Below are 22038 nucleotides of genomic sequence, written 5' to 3'. Positions count from 1 at the left end.
TCAGCACAGTCAGATATACAGTATTACATAGATGATGCAGCACACTGAGGCTGAGCACAGATATGGTATGTGACTGTGTCACACTGTGTATCGTTTTTTTTCAGGCAGAGAACGGATTAATTAAACTGGTGGTCACTGGTCACACTATCAGCAAGTAGTACTCCTAATATGCTCCCCAAAATTAGTAAATCAAGTGTCTCTACTACTCTCTAGTCTACTCTAAACGGAGAGGACGCCAGCCACGTCCTCTCCCTATCAATCTCAATGCACGTGTGAAAATGGCGGCGACGCGCGGCTCCTTATATAGAATCCGAGTCTCGCGATAGAATCCGAGCCTCGCGAGAATCCGACAGCGGGATGATGACGTTCGGGCGCGCTCGGGTTAACCGAGCAAGGCGGGAAGATCCGAGTCTGCCTCGGACCCGTGTAAAAAGCGTGAAGTTCGGGGGGGTTCGGTTTCCGAGAAACCGAACCCACTCATCACTAAGTGAAAGCACTGCATATGCTGCTTCCTGTTACCGATACACAATCTACTACATCCATAGCGCTACCAGTTATATAATAATGTATTAATACCGTTCCTAAATAGCACGAAACCCACCTCACAGCTGAGATGGAGATAAAATTGTGCCACTGCAGCACTGAAGCAGGCAGCTGGGGCCCAAAGCACACATTCAGGTACCTTAGCTCACGCTACACTCCTGGATCTTATTTTGATGAAAGTTCTGTACTGTATGTTAAAATCCTATGTATTACTAAACTAAATTTTACATATACATATATATATATATATATATATATATATATATATATATATATATATTGTATCAAGAGACCTTCCACCAGTCACAAGATGCTGACACAGTTGTAGGGAAAAGCAGTCTGTTTACGTCCACAACACAGTAAACAGATCTATATCACAGCAAGTTTACCGGTTACCTTAACCGGGCACCGGTCCATAAATAGGGGTGTAGTATTGTATGCCGGCGGCCGGGCTCCCGGCGACCAGCATATCGGCGCCGGAATCCCGACCGCTGGCATACCAACGGCGTGGCGAGCGCAAATGAGACCCTTGCGGGCTCGCTCGCCACGCTGCGGGCACGGTGGCTCGCTATGCGCGCCACGCTATTTATTCTCCCTCCAGGGGGGTAGTGGACCCCCAAGAGGGAGATAAAGTGTCGGTATGCCGGCTGTCAGGATTCCGGGGCCGGTATACTGTGCGCCGGGATCCCGACAGCCGGCAAACTGAAGACCACCCCACAAATAGCATATATACAAATCTCAGGCTCCCTGTCTCTAACCCACTAGCCAGTCTTCTATCACCTGGCCACTTGTTGGCATCAGGAGCCCTGAGCCCTTGCCCTAACGAGCTTTATAAAAGTGTGGCACAGGTGTGCCTGAATGCTGGGAGCACTTGCTCCAAAACCTGGACCAGACCTACATGGATGAGAGCCCCCCCCCCACTCTCTCTCTCCCCCATCCAAACCACAGGGACCCAAAACCGTCCGCGCTAAGGCCGAATGACAACCTGCTGTGTCCCAACACTTCCCTGGGTCTTCCTCTTAGTCCAGTCCTAAACCCAGGTCATGAGTGACCATATTATCCCTTTTACCTGCGACGCTCATGGATTACACAGGTTCTGTGGCTACATTTCAGATGGTTTTAATCAGCTACAGAACTTGTGTAATCCACGAGCATCCCAGGTAAAAGGGATAATCGTGTCACGTGTGTGTGTGTGTGTGCGCGCACACACACACACACACATTCCAGTTTAAAGGAATATTATGGTCAGCCTAATATATATCAGGCTGACCATAATATTCCTTTAAACTGGGACACTCATAAATTACACAGGTTCTGGGGCTGACTAAACCAGATGACATACATACTTGAAGCAGGGACGTGCAGTCAGGGGAGGCAGGGGAGGCAGTGCCTCCCCTGTGATTAATTATTAAAATAATACAAAGAAGATACTTATGACACAGATTCTGTGTCATAAGTATTTTATTTATATTATGTTAATAATTTTTCCGTTTAAATGGCTGATGAAATGTATTTTGCGGCACCGAGAACGGTGCCTCCCGCTCTCCATTGTGATCGGCCGGAAGCAGGGGGCGGGCAGGGGGCGGGGACAAGCAGAGGGCTGTAAAAGCCCATTGAAAAAACTAATGGAAGCGGCACCTGTCCAAGTGCCGCTAAACAGCAGGGGCGTGCTTTCAGCGTATCTGAAAGCACGCCCATCACTGTGACACCACCTACTAGCTCATAGCTCCTCCCCTCTCCCATGTCCCATCCCCGCTCCACTCCTCACCTGCCCCCGGCTCCCACGGCTCACAACCGCCCGGCTCCCGTATGAAAAGCCGCAGCTCACAGCGGCCCAGCCGCCCGCCGCCGCCAGCCCGGCTCCCGCCCCCCGCCCCACTGACAGCTAACCACCGCCCGGCTCCCCCATGAAACGCCGCAGCTCACAGCGGCCCAGCCGCCCGCCGCCGCCAGCCCGGCTCCCGTCCCCCGCCCCACTGACAGCTCACCACCGCCCGACTTTCAAATGAAAGGCTGCGGCTCACAGCCGCCCAGCCGCCCGCTAGCCCGGCTCCTGCCCCACTGACAGCTCATTCTGGAACAAACGGAGGAGAGTGTCAGTGTGGGGACATGTGTGTGTGTGTGTGTGTGTGTGTGTAAATGTGGCTGCGTGTGTGTGACTGTGAGTATGTAGATATGTGGCTATATATGTGTGGCTATTTGTGTATAAGTGGTATAATGTGTGTGTGTGTGTGTGTGTGTGTGTGTGTGTGTGTCTGTTTGTAAATGTGGCTGGGTGTGTATTTTTATATATGTAAATGTGTGTATGCGTGTATATGTGTCTTTGTGTGTATACCTGAACTGGGCTGAGTGGGGGGGGGGGGAGCAGTATGATCTTTTTCGCCTCCGGGCGTCTGGTATTAACTTACGCCCCTGGCCAGCCGCTCACCGCCGCCAGCCGCCCGCTGCTCACCGCCGTCAGCCACCAGCCGCAACAAATGGCGGTCAGAAGGACCTCATCGCACCAAAGGACTCCTTATCACCGCCGCTGCCCATGGGTGCCTCCGCCGACCACATTCAGGTAATGTTCCCCTGCCGTCACCCTCTCTCCCTGTCGTTACTGTCCCTACTGTCACTCTCTCTCTCCCTGCTGTCACTGTCGTCACACTCTCTCTCCCTGCCGTCACTCTCTCTCTCCCTGCCGTCACTCTCTCTCTCCCTGCCGTTACTCTCTCTCTCCCTGTCTCTGCTGTCACTCTGGCTGTCCCTGCTGTCACAATTTTAGCTCATTCAGTGTGCTATAATGTGAATTTCGGCTCATTCAGTGTGCTATAATGTGAATTTCGGCTCATTCAGTGTGCTATAATGTGAATTTTGGCTCATTCAGTGTGCTATAATGTGAATTTCGGCTCATTCAGTGTGCTGCAATGTGAATTTCAGATCATTCAGTGTGCTACAATGTGAATTTCGGCTCATTCAGTGTGCTACAATGTGAATTTCGGCTCATTCAGTGTGCTACAATGTGAATTTCGGCTCATTCAGTGTGCTATCATGTGAATTTTGGCTCATTCAGTGTGCTACAATGTGAATTTTGGCTCATTCAGTGTGCTACAATGTGAATTTTGGCTCATTCAGTGTGCTACAATGTGAATTTCGGCTCATTCAGTGTGCTACAATGTGAATTTCAGATCATTCAGTGTGCTACAATGTGAATTTCGGCTCATTCAGTGTGCTACAATGTGAATTTCGGCTCATTCAGTGTGCTACAATGTGAATTTCGGCTCATTTAGTGTGCTACAATGTGAATTTTGGCTCATTCAGTGTGGCATAATGTGACTGTTGGCTCATTCAGTGTGCTACAATGTGAATTTCGGCTCATTCAGTGTGCTACAATGTGAATTTCGGCTCGTACCGTATGCTACAATGTGAATTTCGGCTCGTACCGTGTGCTATAAGGTGAAAGGGGCACCAGTACTAGATAGTATAAGGGGTTCTACTACAGACTGGACACGCCCCTTCATGGGTAACCACGCCCCCTTTTCTGGAGCACGCGCGCCGAAATAATTGCATCCTTGACTTTTGCATTCCCCCACTTCAAAATTTCCAGTTCGACCACTATATAACATATATATATCTATATATATATCTATCTATCTATATCTCAGTGCCTCCCCAGCCAATGACCTCACCGCACGTCACTGACTTGAAGTCAGCCAGCCACAGAACCTGTGTAATTTATGAGTAGAATTTCACCTGTCCTCTTCTTAGCAAAAACACAGGCATATCAAATACTATGCTGGAGGGTAAAGCTTCTGTTCCATGCATCAGTTAATTCTGCAGATCATGGAGTCAGAAGTCTGACTCTATCTATGGAGTCTGGCTTCTGTATATGTTTTAGCATGACAATTACATAATCCGGGCAGCGCTGTTTATTTTCATTAGTAGATGATATTGTTGTTTTAATCCAATGAAAAGCAGAGGAGATCTGTGTTGTATCCAAGGGTCTTAAAATAAGAATTTACTCACCGGTAATTCTATTTCTCGTAGTCCGTAGTGGATGCTGGGAACTCAGTAAGGACCATGGGGGAATAGACGGGCTCCGCAGGAGACTGGGCACTCTAAAGAAAAGATTAGGTACTATCTGGTGTGCACTGGCTCCTCCCTCTATGCCCCTCCTCCAGACCTCAGTTAGGGAAACTGTGCACGGAAGAGCAGACATTACAAGGAAAGGATATTTTGAATCCAGGGTAAGACTCATACCAGCCACACCAATCACACCGTACAACTTGTGATAACCTTACCCAGTTAACAGTATGAACAACAACTGAGCCTCACTGAACGGATGGCTCATAACAATAACCCTTATTTAAGCAATAACTATATACACGTATTGCAGAAAGTCCGCACTTTGGACGGGCGCCCAGCATCCACTACGGACTACGAGAAATAGAATTACCGGTGAGTAAATTCTTATTTTCTCTGACGTCCTAGTGGATGCTGGGAACTCCGTAAGGACCATGGGGATTATACCAAAGCTCCCAAACGTGCGGGAGAGTGCGGATGACTCTGCAGCACCGAATGAGCAAACACAAGGTCCTCCTCAGCCAGGGTATCAAACTTGTAGAACTTTGCAAAGGTGTTTGAACCTGACCAAGTAGCCGCTCGGCAAAGCTGTAAAGCCGAGACCCCTCGGGCAGCCGCCCAAGAAGAGCCCACCTTCCTTGTGGAATGGGCTTTTACTGATTTTGGATGCGGCAATCCAGCCGCAGAATGAGCCAGCTGAATCGTGCTACAGATCCAGCGAGCAATAGTCTGCTTTGAAGCAAGAGCACCCAGCTTGTTGGGTGCATGCAGGATAAACAGCGAGTCAGTCTTCCTGACTCCAGCCGTTCTGGAAACATATATTTTCAAAGCCCGGACTACGTCCAGCAACTTGGAGTCCTCCAAGTCCCGAGTAGCCGCAGGCACCACAATAGGTTGGTTCAAATGAAACGATACCACCTTTGGGAGAAATTGGGGACGAGTCCTCTATTCTGCCCTGTCCATATGGAAGATAAGATATGGGCTTTTACATGACAAAGCCGCCAATTCCGACACACGCCTAGCCGATGCTAAGGCCAACAGCATGACCACTTTCCACGTGAGATACTTTAGTTCCACGGTCTTAAGTGGCTCGAACCAGTGGGATTTCAGGAAATCCAACACAACGTTAAGATCCCAGGGTGCCACTGGTGGCACAAAAGGGGGCTGAATATGCAGCACTCCCTTAACAAACGTCTGAACCTCAGGCAGTGAAGCCAGTTCTTTTTGAAAGAAAATGGATAGGGCCGAAATCTGGACCTTTATGGACCCCAATTTTAGGCCCATAGTCACCCCTGACTGTAGGAAGTGCAGGAATCGACCCAGCTGGAATTCCTCTGTAGGGACCGTCCTGGCCTCACACCAAGCAACATATTTTCGCCATATACGGTGATAATGCTTTGCTGTCACGTCCTTCCTAGCCTTAATCAGCGTAGGAATAACTTCATCCGGAATGCCTTTTCCGCTAGGATCCGGTGTTCAACCACCATGCCGTCAAACGCAGCCACGGTAAGTCTTGGAACAGACAGGGCCCTTGTTGCAGCAGGTCCTGTCTGAGAGGCAGAGGCCATGGGTCCTCTGTGCGCATTTCTTGCAGTTCCGGGTACCAAGTCCTTCTTGGCCAATCCGGAACAATGAGTATTGTTCTTATTCCTCTCTTTCTTACTATTCTCAGTACCTTGGGTATGAGAGGAAGAGGAGGAAACACATATACCGACTGGTACACCCACGGTGTCACTAGGGTGTCCACAGCTATCGCCTGAGGGTCCCTTGACCTGGCCCAATATCTTTTTAGCTTTTTGTTGAGGCGGGACGTCATCATGTCCACCTGTGGCAGTTCCCATCGGTTTGCAATCTGTGTGAAGACTTCTTGATGAAGTCCCCACTCTCCCGGGTGGAGGTCGTGTCTGCTGAGGAAGTCTGCTTCCCAGTTGTCCACTCCCGGAATGAACACTGCTGACAGTGCTTGCACGTGATTCTCCGCCCACCGAAGAATCTTTGTGGCTTCCGCCATTGCCATCCTGCTTCTTGTGCCGCCCTGGCGGTTTACATGGGCGACCGCCGTGATGTTGTCTGACTGAATCAGCACTGGCCGGTTTCGAAGCAGGGGCTCTGCTTGACTCAGGGCGTTGTAAATGGCCCTTAGTTCCAGTATATTTATGTGTAGAGAAGTCTCCAGACTTGACCACAGCCCTTGGAAGTTTCTTCCCTGAGTGACTGCCCCCCATCCTCGGAGGCTTGCATCCGTGGTCACCAGGACCCAGTCCTGTATGCCGAACCTGCGGCCCTCGAGAAGGTGAGCACTCTGCAGCCACCACAGAAGAGACACCCTGGCCCTTGGGGACAGGGTGATCAGCCGATGCATCTGGAGATGCGATCCGGACCACTTGTCCAACAGATCCCACTGAAAGATACTTGCATGGAACCTGCCGAAGGGAATGGCTTCGTATGAAGCCACCATCTTTCCCAGGACTCGTGTGCAGTGATGCACCGATACCTGTTTTTGTTTCAGGAGGTTCCTGAACAGAGATGCTAATTCCTGGGCCTTCTCCACCGGGAGAAACACCTTCTTCTGTTCTGTGTCCAGAACCATGCCCAGGAAAAGCAGACGCGTCGTAGGAATCAGCTGCGACTTTGGAACATTCAGAATCCAGCCGTGCTGTTGCAACACTTCCTGAGAGAGTGCTACGCTGATCAACAACTGCTCTCTGGACCTCGCCTTTATGAGGAGATCGTCCAAGTACGGGATAACTATAACTCCCTTCTTCCGAAGGAGTATCATCATTTCGGCCATTACCTTGGTAAATATCCTCGGTGCCGTGGACAGGCCAAACGGCAACGTCTGGAACTGGTAATGACAGTCCTGTACCACAAACCGGAGGTACTCCTGGTGAAGTGGGTAAATGGGGACATGCAAGTAAGCATCCTTGATGTCCAGCGACACCATAAAATCCCCCTCTTTCAGGCTTGCAATAACCGCTCTGAGCGATTCCATTTTGAACTTGAATTTCTTTATATAAGTGTTCAAGGACTTTAAATTCAGAATTGGTCTCTCCAAACCGTCCGGTTTCAGTACCACAAACATTGTGGAATAGTAACCCCTTCCCTGTTGAACGAGGGGGACCCTGATAATCACTTGCTGGAGGTACAGCTTGTGAATTGCCGCCAGTACTACCTCCCTTTCCATGGGGGAAGCTGGCAAGGCTGATTTGAGGTAACGGTGGGGAGGAGTCGCTTCGAATTCCAGCTTGTATCCCTGAGATACAATTTGTACAGCCCAGAGATCCACCTGTGAGCGAACCCACTGGTTGCTGAAGTTTCGGAGACGCGCCCCCACCGCACCTGGCTCCGCCTGTGGAGCCCCAACGTCATGCGGTGGACTTAGTGGAAGCAGGGGAGGACTTTTGTTCCTGGGAACTGGCTGCATGGTGCAGCTTCTTACCGCTACCCCTGCCTCTGGCAAGAAAGGATGCACCCCTGACCCTCTTGCCTTTCTGAGAACGAAAGGACTGCATTTGATAATACGGTGCTTTCTTAGGCTGTGAGGAAACCTGAGGCAAGAAAGTCGACTTTCCAGCTGTCGCTGTGGACACGAGGTCCGATAGACCGTCCCCAAACAATTCCTCACCCTTATAAGGCAAAACCTCCATGTGTTTTTTAGAATCAGCATCTCCTGTCCATTGCCGAGTCCATAAGACCCTCCTGGCAGAAATGGACATAGCATTAATTCTAGAGCCCAGCAGGCAAATGTCCCTCTGAGCATCCCGCATATATAAGACGACGTCTTTTATATGGCCCAGGGTTAGCAAAACAGTATCCCTGTCGAGGGAATCTATGTCGTGTGACAGAGTATCTGTCCATGCTGCTACAGCACTACACATCCAGGATGAAGCAATAGCAGGTCTCAGTAGAGTACCAGAGTGTGTATACACTGACTTCAGGATAGCTTCCTGCTTTCTATCCGCAGGCTCCTTTAGGGCGGCCGTATCCTGAGACGGCAGGGCCACCTTTTTAGATAAGCGTGTCAGCGCCTTGTCCACACTAGGGGATGTTTCCCAACGTAACCTGTCCGTTGGCGGGAAAGGGTACGCCATCAGTAACCTCTTAGAAATCACTAGTTTCTTATCAGGGGAACTCCACGCTTCTTCACACAATTCATTTAATTCATCAGATGGGGGAAAAGTCACTGGCTGCTTTTTCTCCCCAAACATATAAACCCTCTTGGTATTAACAGGGTTAATCTCAGAAATGTGTAATACATCTTTCATTGCAATAATCATGTATCGGATGGCCTTGGTCATTTTAGACTGTAAATGTGCCTCATCATCGTCGACACTGGAGTCGGACTCCGTGTCGACATCTGTGTCAACCATCTGAGATAGAGGGCGTTTATGAGCCCCTGACGGTTTCTGAGTCGCCTGGGCAGGCGCGGGCTGAGACCCCGGCTGTCCCAAGGCTGCAGCGTCAAACCTTTTATGTAAGGAACTTACATTGTCGTTTAAGACCTTCCACATATCCATCCAATCAGGTGTCGGCCCCGACGGGGGCAACACCACACTTATCTGCCCTTGCTCCGCCTCCACGTAACCCTCCTCATCAAACATGTTGACACAGCCGTACCGACACACCGCACACACACAGGGAATGCTCAGACTGAGGACAGGACCCCACAAAGTCCTTTGGGGAGACAGAGAGAGAGTATGCCAGCACACACCACAGCGCTATATAACACAGGGATTTTCACTTATAATAAGTGATTACCCAATAGCTGCTTTATATGTCTTATTTGCGCCTAAATTTATGTGCCCCCCCTCTCTTTTTTACCCTTCTTGTACCTGGATACTGCAGGGGAGAGCCTGGGGAGCTGCTTCCAGCGGAGCTGTGAAGAGAAAATGGCGCTGGTGTGCTGAGGAAGAAGGCCCCGCCCCCTCAGTGGCGGGCTTCTGTCCCGCTTTCTGTGTAAAAAAATGGCGGGGTTTTTTACATATATACAGTGCCAGACTGTATATATGTATTTTTATTGCCAAAAGGTACTTCAATTGCTGCCCAGGGCGCCCCCCCCCCAGCGCCCTGCACCGTACAGTGACCGGAGTGTGTAAGTGTGCTGGGAGCAATGGCGCACAGCTGCGGTGCTGTGCGCTACCTTAAATGAAGACAGGAGTCTTCTGCCGCCGATTTCGTCGTCTTCAAGCTTCTGTTCTTCTGGCTCTGCGAGGGGGACGGCGGCGCGGCTCCGGGAACGGACGATCGAGGACAGGTGCCTGTGTTCGAACCCTCTGGAGCTAATGGTGTCCAGTAGCCTAAGAAGCACAAGCTAGCTGCAAGCAGGTAGGTTTGCTTCTCTCCCCTTAGTCCCACGTAGCAGTGAGTCTGTTGCCAGCAGAAGCTCACTGAAAATAAAAAACCTAATAAATACTTTCTTTACTAGTAAGCTCAGGAGAGCCCACTAGGAGCACCCAGCTCTGGCCGGGCACAGATTCTAACTGAGGTCTGGAGGAGGGGCATAGAGGGAGGAGCCAGTGCACACCAGATAGTACCTAATCTTTTCTTTAGAGTGCCCAGTCTCCTGCGGAGCCCGTCTATTCCCCCATGGTTCTTACGGAGTTCCCAGCATCCACTAGGACGTCAGAGAAAAATAGAATAAACTGGCTTATCTCCATAACACAGGATTGGACTGGAGCGTGGTCCATATGCAGGGTGCCAATAGAAGGGAATGGGGCACTGGCTTGTTGGAGGGGCCCAGGCCAGCTGGTAAGGAGCACACATGTCCCCCCTTTGCAGCATGCATATTATTTTACCTTTTTTTAAGTGGGTGTGGCCACACCTCTCATATTTGGCCATGCCCCTTCAGTACCGAGGGGCCTTCCCATATGGAAATCATCAGTCATTATCCTTATGGAAATCATCAGTCACTATTAGGTGATTTAATAGAGGTATAAAACTAATTCCAGTTTTATATGCAATGCCCACAGAGAATCTGTAAGTCTGAAGCATGTTTAATCATAGAAATAATGCAATTGTTTTGAGAAAACAGAATTGTTAACACTGAAGCATGCAGCAAAGGAAGTACAGTATTGTGCAATCGTTGTGATTCATGGTTAAGTCCAAGTCATTCTCCATGTCCTAGCACAAGCATGTCCAAACTCAGATCACACAGAGTAGAAGCAACATTAGTGCTGCAGTTAATAGATCAGGGAAAGTCCAATAAGACATTCATTAGTGGATTAATAGGAGTTTTTCGTGTGGCACTTACGTTACGACCTGCACCCGACACCCACTGAAAGTAAGACAAAACAAAAGAAATATATCTGTGGTCAAAGGTAGCCTAGATCATTACAATCCATGGGACCCCAGAATAGCACAGAACACACAGCGGGCTCTAATCTTCTGAAGATTTTATTTCTATGCTCATTCATTTTATTCATCAAGCATTTACCTGGGCCCCCCACGTTCCACGGCTGATGCTTTCACCACAGGCAGCACAGGCTGTATGACCGGCTCCACCGACAGGGTATTGTCTGCTACAGCAGTAAGGACCTGCTCCGACAACTATAACAATATAAAACGTGGAGGGTTAGGACATTGCTCATTAGTACACTTGGGAGATGTACTAAGCAGTGAAAAGTGTGGAGAAGTGAGCCAGTGAAGAAGTGCCCATAGCAACCAATCAGCAGTGATGTAACATTTATAATTTGCATACTATAAAAGTATACAGAGCAGCTGATTGGTTGCCATGGGCAGCTTCTCCACTGGCTCACTTCTCCACTTTTATCACTGCTTAGTACAGTGATGGCTAACCTTGACACTCCAGCTGTTGAACTACATATCCCACCATGCCCTGATACAGTTTTGTTATTTGGCCATGCTAAAACTGATGCAGGGCATGCTGGGATGTGTAGTTCAACAACAGCTGGAGTGTCAAGGTTAGCCATCACTGGCTTAGTACATCTCCCCCTTAAGTCCAGATTTATCAGTCCTTGGAGAGTGATAATTGCACGGTGATAAAGTACCAACCACTCAGCTCCTAACTGCCATGTTACAGGCTGTGTTTGAAAAATGACAGGAGCTGATTGGTTGGTACTTTATCACCGTGCAATTTATCACTCTCCAAGGCTTGATAAATCTGGGCCTCAGTGTCAGGAGGAAGGCAGTGGTAGGTGTCTGTGTTTAGGGGTGTGGTCAGCCTACAGAGGGGGTGTGGCAAGCCAACACAATAGATCAGAGAAGGCGGAAGGAAGCATTTATTTACACATGATGCCTTCTGCTTCATTAGCATGTCATTACACAGTGGCCATCTCTGTATGAGGTCCTGTGTGTGGTTTCCATCAGGTGCCTCACTCCATCTGCTCCATATATTATTAGTAAATTGCTGATAACACTTGTAACTTGTAACTCTTGTGCCTTGTTGTGCGCCAGTGGCAGATCCAGAAAAATAAGAATTTACTTACCGATAATTCTATTTCTCGGAGTCCGTAGTGGATGCTGGGGTTCCTGAAAGGACCATGGGGAATAGCGGCTCCGCAGGAGACAGGGCACAAAAAAGTAAAGCTTTACTAGGTCAGGTGGTGTGCACTGGCTCCTCCCCCTATGACCCTCCTCCAGACTCCAGTTAGGTACTGTGCCCGGACGAGCATACACAATAAGGGAGGCATTTTGAATCCCGGGTAAGACTCATACCAGCCACACCAATCACACCGTACAACTTGTGATCTAAACCCAGTTAACAGTATGACAACAGAAAGGGCCTCTTAAAGATGGCTCCTTAACAATAACCCGAATTAGTTAACAATAACTATGTACAAGTATTGCAGATAATCCGCACTTGGGATGGGCGCCCAGCATCCACTACGGACTCCGAGAAATAGAATTATCGGTAAGTAAATTCTTATTTTCTCTATCGTCCTAAGTGGATGCTGGGGTTCCTGAAAGGACCATGGGGATTATACCAAAGCTCCCAAACGGGCGGGAGAGTGCGGATGACTCTGCAGCACCGAATGAGAGAACTCCAGGTCCTCCTTTGCCAGGGTATCAAATTTGTAAAATTTTACAAACGTGTTCTCCCCCGACCACGTAGCTGCTCGGCAGAGTTGTAATGCCGAGACCCCTCGGGCAGCCGCCCAAGATGAGCCCACCTTCCTTGTGGAGTGGGCTTTTACAGGTTTAGGCTGTGGCAGGCCTGCCACAGAATGTGCAAGTTGAATTGTGTTACAAATCCAACGAGCAATCGACTGCTTAGAAGCAGGTGCGCCCAACTTGTTGGGTGCATACAATATAAACAGCGAGTCAGATTTTCTGACTCCAGCCGTCCTTGCAATGTATATTTTTAAGGCTCTGACAACGTCCAACAACTTGGAGTCCTCCAAGTCGCTAGTGGCCGCAGGCACCACAATAGGTTGGTTCAGATGAAATGCTGATACCACTTTAGGGAGAAAATGCGGACGAGTCCGCAGTTCTGCCCTATCCGAATGGAAGATTAGATAAGGACTTTTATAAGATAAAGCCGCCAATTCAGATACTCTCCTGGCAGAGGCCAGGGCTAGTAACATAGTCACTTTCAATGTGAGATATTTCAAATCCACCTTTTTCAATGGTTCAAACCAATGGGATTTGAGGAAATCTAAAACTACATTTAGATCCCACGGTGCCACCGGAGGCACCACAGGAGGCTGTATATGCAGTACTCCCTTGACAAAAGTCTGGACCTCAGGGACAGAGGCCAATTCTTTTTGGAAGAATATTGACAGGGCCGAAATTTGAACCTTAATGGATCCCAATTTGAGACCCATAGATAATCCTGATTGCAGGAAATGTAGGAAACGACCCAGTTGGAATTCCTCCGTCGGAACCCTCCGATCCTCGCACCACGCTACATATTTTCGCCAAATGCGGTGATAATGTTTCACGGTGACTTCCTTCCGTGCCTTAATCAAGGTAGGAATGACTTCTTCTGGAATGCCTTTCCCTTTTAGGATCTGGCGTTCAACCGCCATGCCGTCAAACGCAGCCGCGGTAAGTCTTGAAAAAGACAGGGACCCTGCTGTAGCAGGTCCCTTCTCAGAGGTAGAGGCCACGGTTCGTCCGTGAGCATCTCTTGAAGTTCCGGATACCAAGTCCTTCTCGGCCAATCCGGAACCACTAGTATTGTTCTTACTCTTCTTTGCCGTATGATCTTCAATACCTTTGGTATGAGCGGCAGAGGAGGAAACACATACACTGACTGGTACACCCAAGGAGTTACCAGTGCGTCCACAGCTATTGCCTGTGGATCTCTTGACCTGGCGCAATATTTGTCCAGTTTCTTGTTGAGGCGAGACGCCATCATGTCTACAATTGGTCTTTCCCAACGGTCTATTAACATGTTGAAGACTTCTGGATGTAGACCCCACTCTCCCGGATGAAGATCGTGTCTGCTGAGGAAGTCTGCTTCCCAGTTGTCCACGCCCGGGATGAACACTGCTGACAGTGCTATCACGTGATTCTCCGCCCAGCGAAGAATCTTGGCAGCTTCTGCCATTGCACTCCTGCTTCTTGTGCCGCCCTGCCTGTTTACATGGGCGACCGCCGTGATGTTGTCCGACTGAATCAACACCGGCTTTCCTTGCAGGAGAAGTTCCGCCTGGCTTAGAGCATTGTAGATTGCTCTTAGTTCCAGAATGTTTATGTGAAGAGACTTTTCCAGACTCGTCCATACTCCCTGGAAGTTTCTTCCTTGTGTGACTGCTCCCCAGCCTCTCAGGCTGGCGTCCGTGGTCACCAGGATCCAATCCTGAATGCCGAATCTGCGGCCTTCTAATAGGTGAGCCTTCTGCAACCACCACAGAAGTGACACCCTTGTCTTTGGTGACAGGGTTATTCGCAGGTGCATCTGCAGATGCGACCCTGACCATTTGTCCAACAGATCCCTTTGGAATATTCTTGCATGGAATCTGCCGAATGGAATTGCTTCGTAAGAAGCCACCATTTTTCCCAGGACTCTTGTGCATTGATGTACTGACACTTTTCCTGGTTTTAGGAGGTTCCTGACCAGATCGGATAACTCCTTGGCTTTTTCCTCTGGAAGGAAAACCTTTTTCTGAACCGTGTCCAGAATCATTCCTAGGAACAGCAGACGAGTTGTCGGGATTAAATGGGATTTTGGAATATTCAGAATCCACCCGTGTTGTCTTAGCACCTCTTGAGATAGTGCTAAAGCTGTCTCCAGCTGTTCTCTGGACCTTGCCCTTATTAGGAGATCGTCCAAGTATGGGATAACTAATACGCCTTTTCTTCGAAGAAGAATCATCATCTCGGCCATTACCTTGGTAAAGACCCGAGGCGCCGTGGACAATCCGAACGGCAGCGTCTGAAACTGATAGTGACAGTTTTGAACAATGAACCTGAGGTACCCCTGGTGTGCGGGGTAAATCGGAACGTGTAGATACGCATCCTTGATGTCCAAGGATACCATAAAGTCCCCTTCTTCCAGGTTCGCTATCACTGCTCTGAGTGACTCCATCTTGAACTTGAACTTTTTTATGTAGAGGTTCAAGGACTTCAGATTTAGAATAGGCCTTACCGAGCCATCCGGCTTCGGTACCACAAATAGAGTGGAATAATACCCCTTTCCTTGTTGTAATAGGGGTACTTTGACTATCACCTGCTGAGCGTACAGCTTGTGAATGGCTTCCAACACCCTCTCCCTTTCGGAAGAGACGGTTGGTAAGGCAGACTTCAGGAAACGATGAGGAGGATCCGTCTCTAATTCCAACCTGTACCCCTGAGATATTATCTGCAGGATCCAGGGGTCTACCTGCGAGTGAGCCCACTGCGCGCTGTAATTTTTGAGACGGCCCCCCACTGTCCCCGAGTCCGCTTGAGAGGCCCCAGCGTCATGCTGAGGTTTTTGCAGGAGCCGGGGAGGGCTTCTGTTCCTGGGAAGGAGCTGCCTGTTGGTGTCTCTTCCCTCTTCCTCTGCCTCGTGGCAGGTACGACAAGCCCTTTGCTCTCTTATTTTTGTAGGAGCGAAAAGGCTGCGGTTGAAAGGTCGGTGCCTTTCTCTGTTGGGGAGTGACTTGAGGTAAAAAAGTGGATTTCCCGGCAGTAGCCGTGGCCACCAAGTCTGATAGACCAACTCCAAATAACTCCTCCCCTTTATACGGCAAAACCTCCATGTGACGTTTTGAATCCGCATCGCCTGTCCACTGTCGTGTCCATAAGGCTCTTCTGGCTGAAATGGACATAGCACTCACCCGAGATGCCAGTGTGCAAATATCCCTCTGTGCATCACGCATATAGATAAATGCATCCTTTATTTGTTCTAACGACAGTAAAACATTGTCCCTATCTAGGGTATCAATATTTTCAATCAGGGATTCTGACCAAACTACTCCAGCACTGCACATCCAGGCAGTTGCTATAGCTGGTCGTAGTATAACACCTGCATGTGTGTATATATTCTTTTGAATAACTTCCATCTTTCTATCTGATGGATCCTTAAGTGCGGCCGTCTCAGGAGAGGGTAACGCCACTTGTTTGGATAAGCGTGTGAGCGCCTTGTCCACCTTAGGGGGTGTTTCCCAGCGCGCCCTAACCTCTGGCGGGAAAGGGTATAATGCCAATAACTTTTTTGAAATTATCAACTTTTTATCAGGAGCAACCCACGCTTCATCACACACGTCATTTAATTCTTCTGATTCAGGAAAAACTGTTTGTAGTTTTTTCACACCATACATAATACCCTGTTTTACGGTATCTGTAGTATCAGCTAAATGTAACGTCTCCTTCATTGCCAAAATCATATAACGTGTGGCCCTACTGGAAAATACGTTTGAATTTCTACCGTCGTCACTGGAATCAGTGCCCGTGTCTGGGTCTGTGTCGACCGACTGAGGCAAAGGGCGTTTTACAGCCCCTGACGGTGTTTGAGGCGCCTGGACAGGCATTAATTGATTGTCCGGCCGCCTCATGTCCTCAACTGACTGTTTAAGGGAAGATAAACCATCACGTAATTCCACAAATAAAGGCATCCATTCTGGTGTCGACCCCCTGGGGGGTGACATCTGCATATTTGGCAATTGCTCCGCCTCCACACCAATATCGTCCTCATACATGTCGACACCACGTACCGACACACACCGCAAACTCACAGGGAATGCTCTAATGAAGACAGGACCCACTAGCCCTTTTGGGGAGACAGAGGGAGAGTCTGCCAGCACACACCACAAAGCGCTATATATACAAGGGATATCCTTATATTAAGTGCTCCCTTATAGCTGCTTTAATATATATATATATAGCCATTAATGTGCCCCCCCTCTCTGTTTTACCCTGTTTCTGTAGTGCAGTGCAGGGGAGAGACCTGGGAGCCGTTCTGACCAGCGGAGCTGTGACAGAAAATGGCGCCGTGTGCTGAGGAGATAGGCCCCGCCCCTTTTTCGGCGGGTTCTTCTCCCGCTATTTTTCCAGTCAGGCAGGGGTTAAATATCTCCATATAGCCCCTATGGGCTATATGTGAGGTATTTTTAGCCTTGTATAAGGTTTATATTTGCCTCTCAGAGCGCCCCCCCCCAGCGCTCTGCACCCTCAGTGACTGCCCAGTGAAGTGTGCTGAGAGGAAAATGGCGCACAGCTGCAGTGCTGTGCGCTACCTTATGAAGACTGAGGAGTCTTCAGCCGCCGGTTTCCGGACCTCTTCACGCTTCAGCATCTGCAAGGGGGTCGGCGGCGCGGCTCCGGGACCGGACTCCACGGCTGGGCCTGTGTTCGATCCCTCTGGAGCTAATGGTGTCCAGTAGCCAAGCAGCAAATCCACTCTGCATGCAGGTGAGTTTACTACTTTCCCCCTAAGTCCCACGTTGCAGTGATCCTGTTGCCAGCAGGACTCACTGTAAAGAAAAAAAACCTAAACTAAACTTTCTCTAAGCAGCTCTTTAGGAGAGCCACCTAGATTGCACCCTTCTCGTTCGGGCACAAAATCTAACTGGAGTCTGGAGGAGGGTCATAGGGGGAGGAGCCAGTGCACACCACCTGACCTAGTAAAGCTTTACTTTTTTGTGCCCTGTCTCCTGCGGAGCCGCTATTCCCCATGGTCCTTTCAGGAACCCCAGCATCCACTTAGGACGATAGAGAAAAAATGATAAGGGAGGCACTATAATCAAGGAGGGGATACTGTGGCCAGGAACCTGTAATGAATATAGAAATGATAGGCAGTAGGTGTGCTGCTAGGCAGAACTGTAGTGGGTATGGAACCTTGGTGCCCTGTTGTATGGCTGGGTGAAAGCTGTGAGAGTCCAATACAGAAAACCTGACCTGCTGTAAATAACTAATGCTAGCTTTTTTTTTTAGATATGGCCTAGTAGCCTAAAAGGATATTGTAGTGATCGAGAAAAAAGAAAATTGTCACCAAAGGAAAAGGCACATCCTGCGCCCCTCACACAGCTACTACATGTGACATACTGATATTTTATATTGCTATAACGCACACAGAACCACGCAATGACCTCTATACTGCACAGGCAGCATCCCGGTGACCACAAAAGGCCTCAGAGCAGTGGCGGAATCCCCCTCTCTCCCGTAACACTACTCAACCCATTACCTATGGTCAGGGGCGGATTGGGAACAAAAAGCGGCCCTGGAAAATTTTTTACTAGTGGCCCCACATGGGCAGCACCAGAGGTGTAAGGTCTAGCCATGGGAGCAGCACCCTCCCCCCAAGACTATCCAGATAGTGGGCATGTCCACCATCAAGGGGGAAGTTAAAAGAAAATAAAATTAAATATTATGAGCACATTATATGATACACCTTCAGAATTTAGGAAACTATATCATTCTTTAGAAAGATATATTTTCTTGCTTATTACACCAACTGTATCCCAATCACTATTCACTCAATCTTATATGTCAGCCAAGCAGGCGAACAGAGCATACTCTAGATCATCTGCAATCAAAGGCTAAGTGACAAAGTAATTTTCATATATGCAAATTATTTTGCATCTTGGCCCTCATTCCGAGTTGGTCGGTCGCAAGGCGAATTTAGCAGAGTTGCTCACGCTAAGCTGCCGCCTACTGGGAGTGAATCTTAGCTTCTTAAAATTGCGACCGATGTATTCGCAATATTGCTATTACAAACTACTTCGCAGTTTCAGAGTAGCTCCAGACTTACTCTGCCTGTGCGATCAGTTCAGTGCTTGTCGTTCCTGGTTGACGTCACAAACACACCCAGCGTTCGCCCAGGCACTCCCACCGTTTCTCCAGCCACTCCTGCGTTTTTTCCGGAAACGGTAGCGTTTTCAGCCACACGCCCCTAAAACGCCGTGTTTCCGCCCAGTAACACCCATTTCCTGTCAATCACATTACGATCGCCGGAGCGAACAAAAAGCCGTGAGTAAAAATACTTTCTTCATAGTAAAGTTACTTGGCGCAGTCGCAGTGCGAACTTTGCGCATGCGTACTAAGCGGATTTTCACTGCGATGCGATGAAAAAGAACGAGCGAACAACTCGGAATGAGGGCCCTTATTCATTATGTCTGTAAAAAGGACCACATGTCCTCAAACAAAACAGGCCCCACGGGTGCGCCGGCCCACCGGGAATCTTCCATGTAAACCCTATGACCAATCCGCCTCTGCCTATGGTCACTGTATAGCAGCGCAGTAGTACATCAGGCAGACTGATGTGTGTGTATATATATATATATATATATATATATATATATACACACACACACACACACTGACTGGTGACCAACACACATGCACACAATAGGACCTGTATACGGAGAATCCATTACATACTTGGTCACTAGTAAGATAATTGCTGTATGTTTATAGGCATTTCTGGATGCCATTTATTACTCTCATTTATAATTCCCATTGAATGGACTCTACATGATTGTATATTAAGGATTTGCGACAGTTTTTTTAAAACTGTATCGGAAGAATATCGCTATTCCCATCCTTAAGTCTCCTGTATTTGAGGACTGTTCATCTTTTAAAAAATCCACTTGGAATTAATTGAATTACACCCCTGATGAAGTAATTTTTGACGAAACGCGTAGGGTTCACCAAACTTGCATTCAATATGTTGCTGTACTGACTATCTCCACCCTGAGCTCACACCTTTGTTAAGGTGAGGGAGGAATTGTTACCATCTTCTGTACATAGACACTACATGAGTGTATTGGTGTAAATAGTTTGTGATTTGCCTAACAGAGATCTATGGTCCATGGAACATATCTAGTTGTATAATTCATCATCTCATTGTATCTATACGTATTAACGCACTGGGATATTTGTTGTAAAAGTGTGGTATTTGAAGGTCCCAACTAACAGGGGTCCTATCCACGGTGCTGCTCTGTGAATAGCGCAAAACAAGGGGTTTTATATATATATATATATATATATATATATATATAGTTTTTTGTCACTTTTGTATGGTACATGTAGCTCTTATAAAATGTCTAGGTACATCCATGGTCCTCTGCATTAAGTGATGTTTATCTGTTTATATCATAAAGTAGTCCACTACACAGTGGAGGTCATTCACTATAGAAAGATGCCATGTAAGACCAAATCTTTTTCGACATACCCATATGTGCACACTATATATTCACCAGCAAATATATATACTGCCTTAATGTATGCACTGTGTGTTTAATCTGTGAACAGTTACATCAGAGCAATTATTGGGAGTTTACAGGTACTCTCCTTTTCAGTGATCAATAATTCAGGAACAACGTTTAATTGGGCACTAGTTTACGCCCAGTTCTGGGCATCACTGGGCATATTTACCCCAGTTACTCACATTTTGAATCATTCTTAAATAAGAAATATATCTTCTGCACTATCGCATTTAAGAAAGACTAATTTAGTTTTGGACCTTAAAAACTTCTTATGAACACAGGTGCGCTGTAATAAGTCCAATTTAGGACTACCAATATGATACCAACATTCCTGCTATCTCTGCCGCACATATATTCATACTGATATTCATCAGCTTATTTTAACCTTTTCTTTAAGGGACTAGATTTTAAATTAACTGAATAAAAGGTAATTTTTATATTCCTATAACATTACAGAGTTTATTATGTCTTTTTTCTCAAGAGTCAAGAGTGCGCCAAACAAAAAAAGTCTTCTCTCTTCTCTTTGTCTGTACTTTAAGTTATGTATTGACTTTATGGTGCACCGCCAGCAATGTTAATAGGACAGTTAAGGGGTAATTTACTAAGCAGTGATAAGAGCAGAGAAGTGAGCCAGTGGAGAAGTTGCCCCATCAACCAATCAGCAGCTCTGTATAATTTTATAGTATGCAAATTATAGATGTTACCTCAGTGCTGATTGGTTTCCATGGGCAATTCTCCACTGGCTCACTTCTCTGCTCTTATCACTGCTTAGGAAATGTCCCCCTAAAGGTGGGTACACACTAATAGATATATCTGCAGATCAATTGATCTGCAGATATATCTATGGACGGATCGAGCAGTGTGTTCAGCATACACACTGCTCGATCCGTCGGGGACTGACGTCATGAACTGGGCGGGCGTGTACACACGCCCGCCCAGTTCAGCTGTCAATCACCGCCGGCCGCCGCAGCATGTGTACGGGCGGTCGGCCGACCGCCCCGTACACACACAGCGACGCGCCAATATATCGGTAGATATATTGGCCGTCGGCTGTGCTGCGCGGCCGACGCGATACGTCTGTGAAAGACAGCGTTCACAGACGTATCGGCCGTACACACTGGCCGACGGTCCCGCGATATATCGGCCATTCAAAAGAACTGCCGATATATCGACCAGTGTGTACGGGCCTTTAGTCACATAATTTCACGAATGCTGGTTTTCGCTTCATATATCTAGTTATGCTGTGATTCACTTCTATGCTGACTGGTGCGGAGTCACACCCATTTTTCTGATACAGTGTGAAGAGGAGTCAGCTGTCAGCATTCAATAACAGCACATAATGCTGTCATTCATGAGAACTAAAAAAACAGGTGAGTGTGGTGGATCAGTGTGAACTATGAGGGGAAGTTGAGCAGTGAGGGGGCAGTGTGCTGTGAGGAGATCAGTGTGCACTATGAGGGGAAGTTGAGCAGTGAGGGGGCAGTGTGCTGTGAGGAGATCAGTGTGCACTATGAGGGGAAGTTGAGCAGTGAGGGGGCAGTGTGCTGTGAGGGGATCAGTGTGCACTATGAGGGGAAGTTGAGCAGTGAGGGGGCAGTGCGCTGTGAGGGAGTCAGTGTGTGCTATGAGGGGAAGTTGAGCAGTGAGGGGGCAGTGTGCTGTGAGGGGATCAGTGTTGAACTATGAGGGGAAGTTGAGCAGTGAGGAGGCAGTGTGCTGTGAGGGGGTCAGTGTGCGCTATGAGGGGAAGTTGAGCAGTGAGGGGGCAGTGTGCTGTGAGGGGATCAGTGTGCACTATGAGGGGAAGTTGAGCAGTGAGGGGGCAGTGTGCTGTGAGGGG

General features: G+C 48.2%; 1 protein-coding gene across 5 annotated transcripts in view; it reads right to left on the bottom strand.

The window, feature by feature from the left end:
• Positions 1 to 22038, bottom strand: part of RAB3IL1 (RAB3A interacting protein like 1) — an 89012-nt gene that overhangs the window by 22132 nt on the left and 44842 nt on the right. For 3 of the 5 annotated variants that reach the window (XM_063944398.1, XM_063944396.1, XM_063944399.1), the window contains 2 exons: positions 11039 to 11151; positions 10856 to 10879 (listed from right to left, as the gene is read on the bottom strand). In XM_063944398.1, coding sequence (XP_063800468.1) covers positions 10856 to 10879; positions 11039 to 11151 — 137 coding nt within the window. The remainder of the gene's footprint in view (positions 1 to 10855; positions 10880 to 11038; positions 11152 to 22038) is intronic. The other 2 variants (XM_063944397.1, XM_063944400.1) reach the window with 1 other exon arrangement.

This window comes from Pseudophryne corroboree, chromosome 11 (assembly GCF_028390025.1).
Source record: "Pseudophryne corroboree isolate aPseCor3 chromosome 11, aPseCor3.hap2, whole genome shotgun sequence".
Taxonomy (NCBI): domain Eukaryota; kingdom Metazoa; phylum Chordata; class Amphibia; order Anura; family Myobatrachidae; genus Pseudophryne; species Pseudophryne corroboree.
Note: the sequence above shows the minus strand (reverse complement) of the source record. Positions and strands in the feature narration are given on the sequence as shown.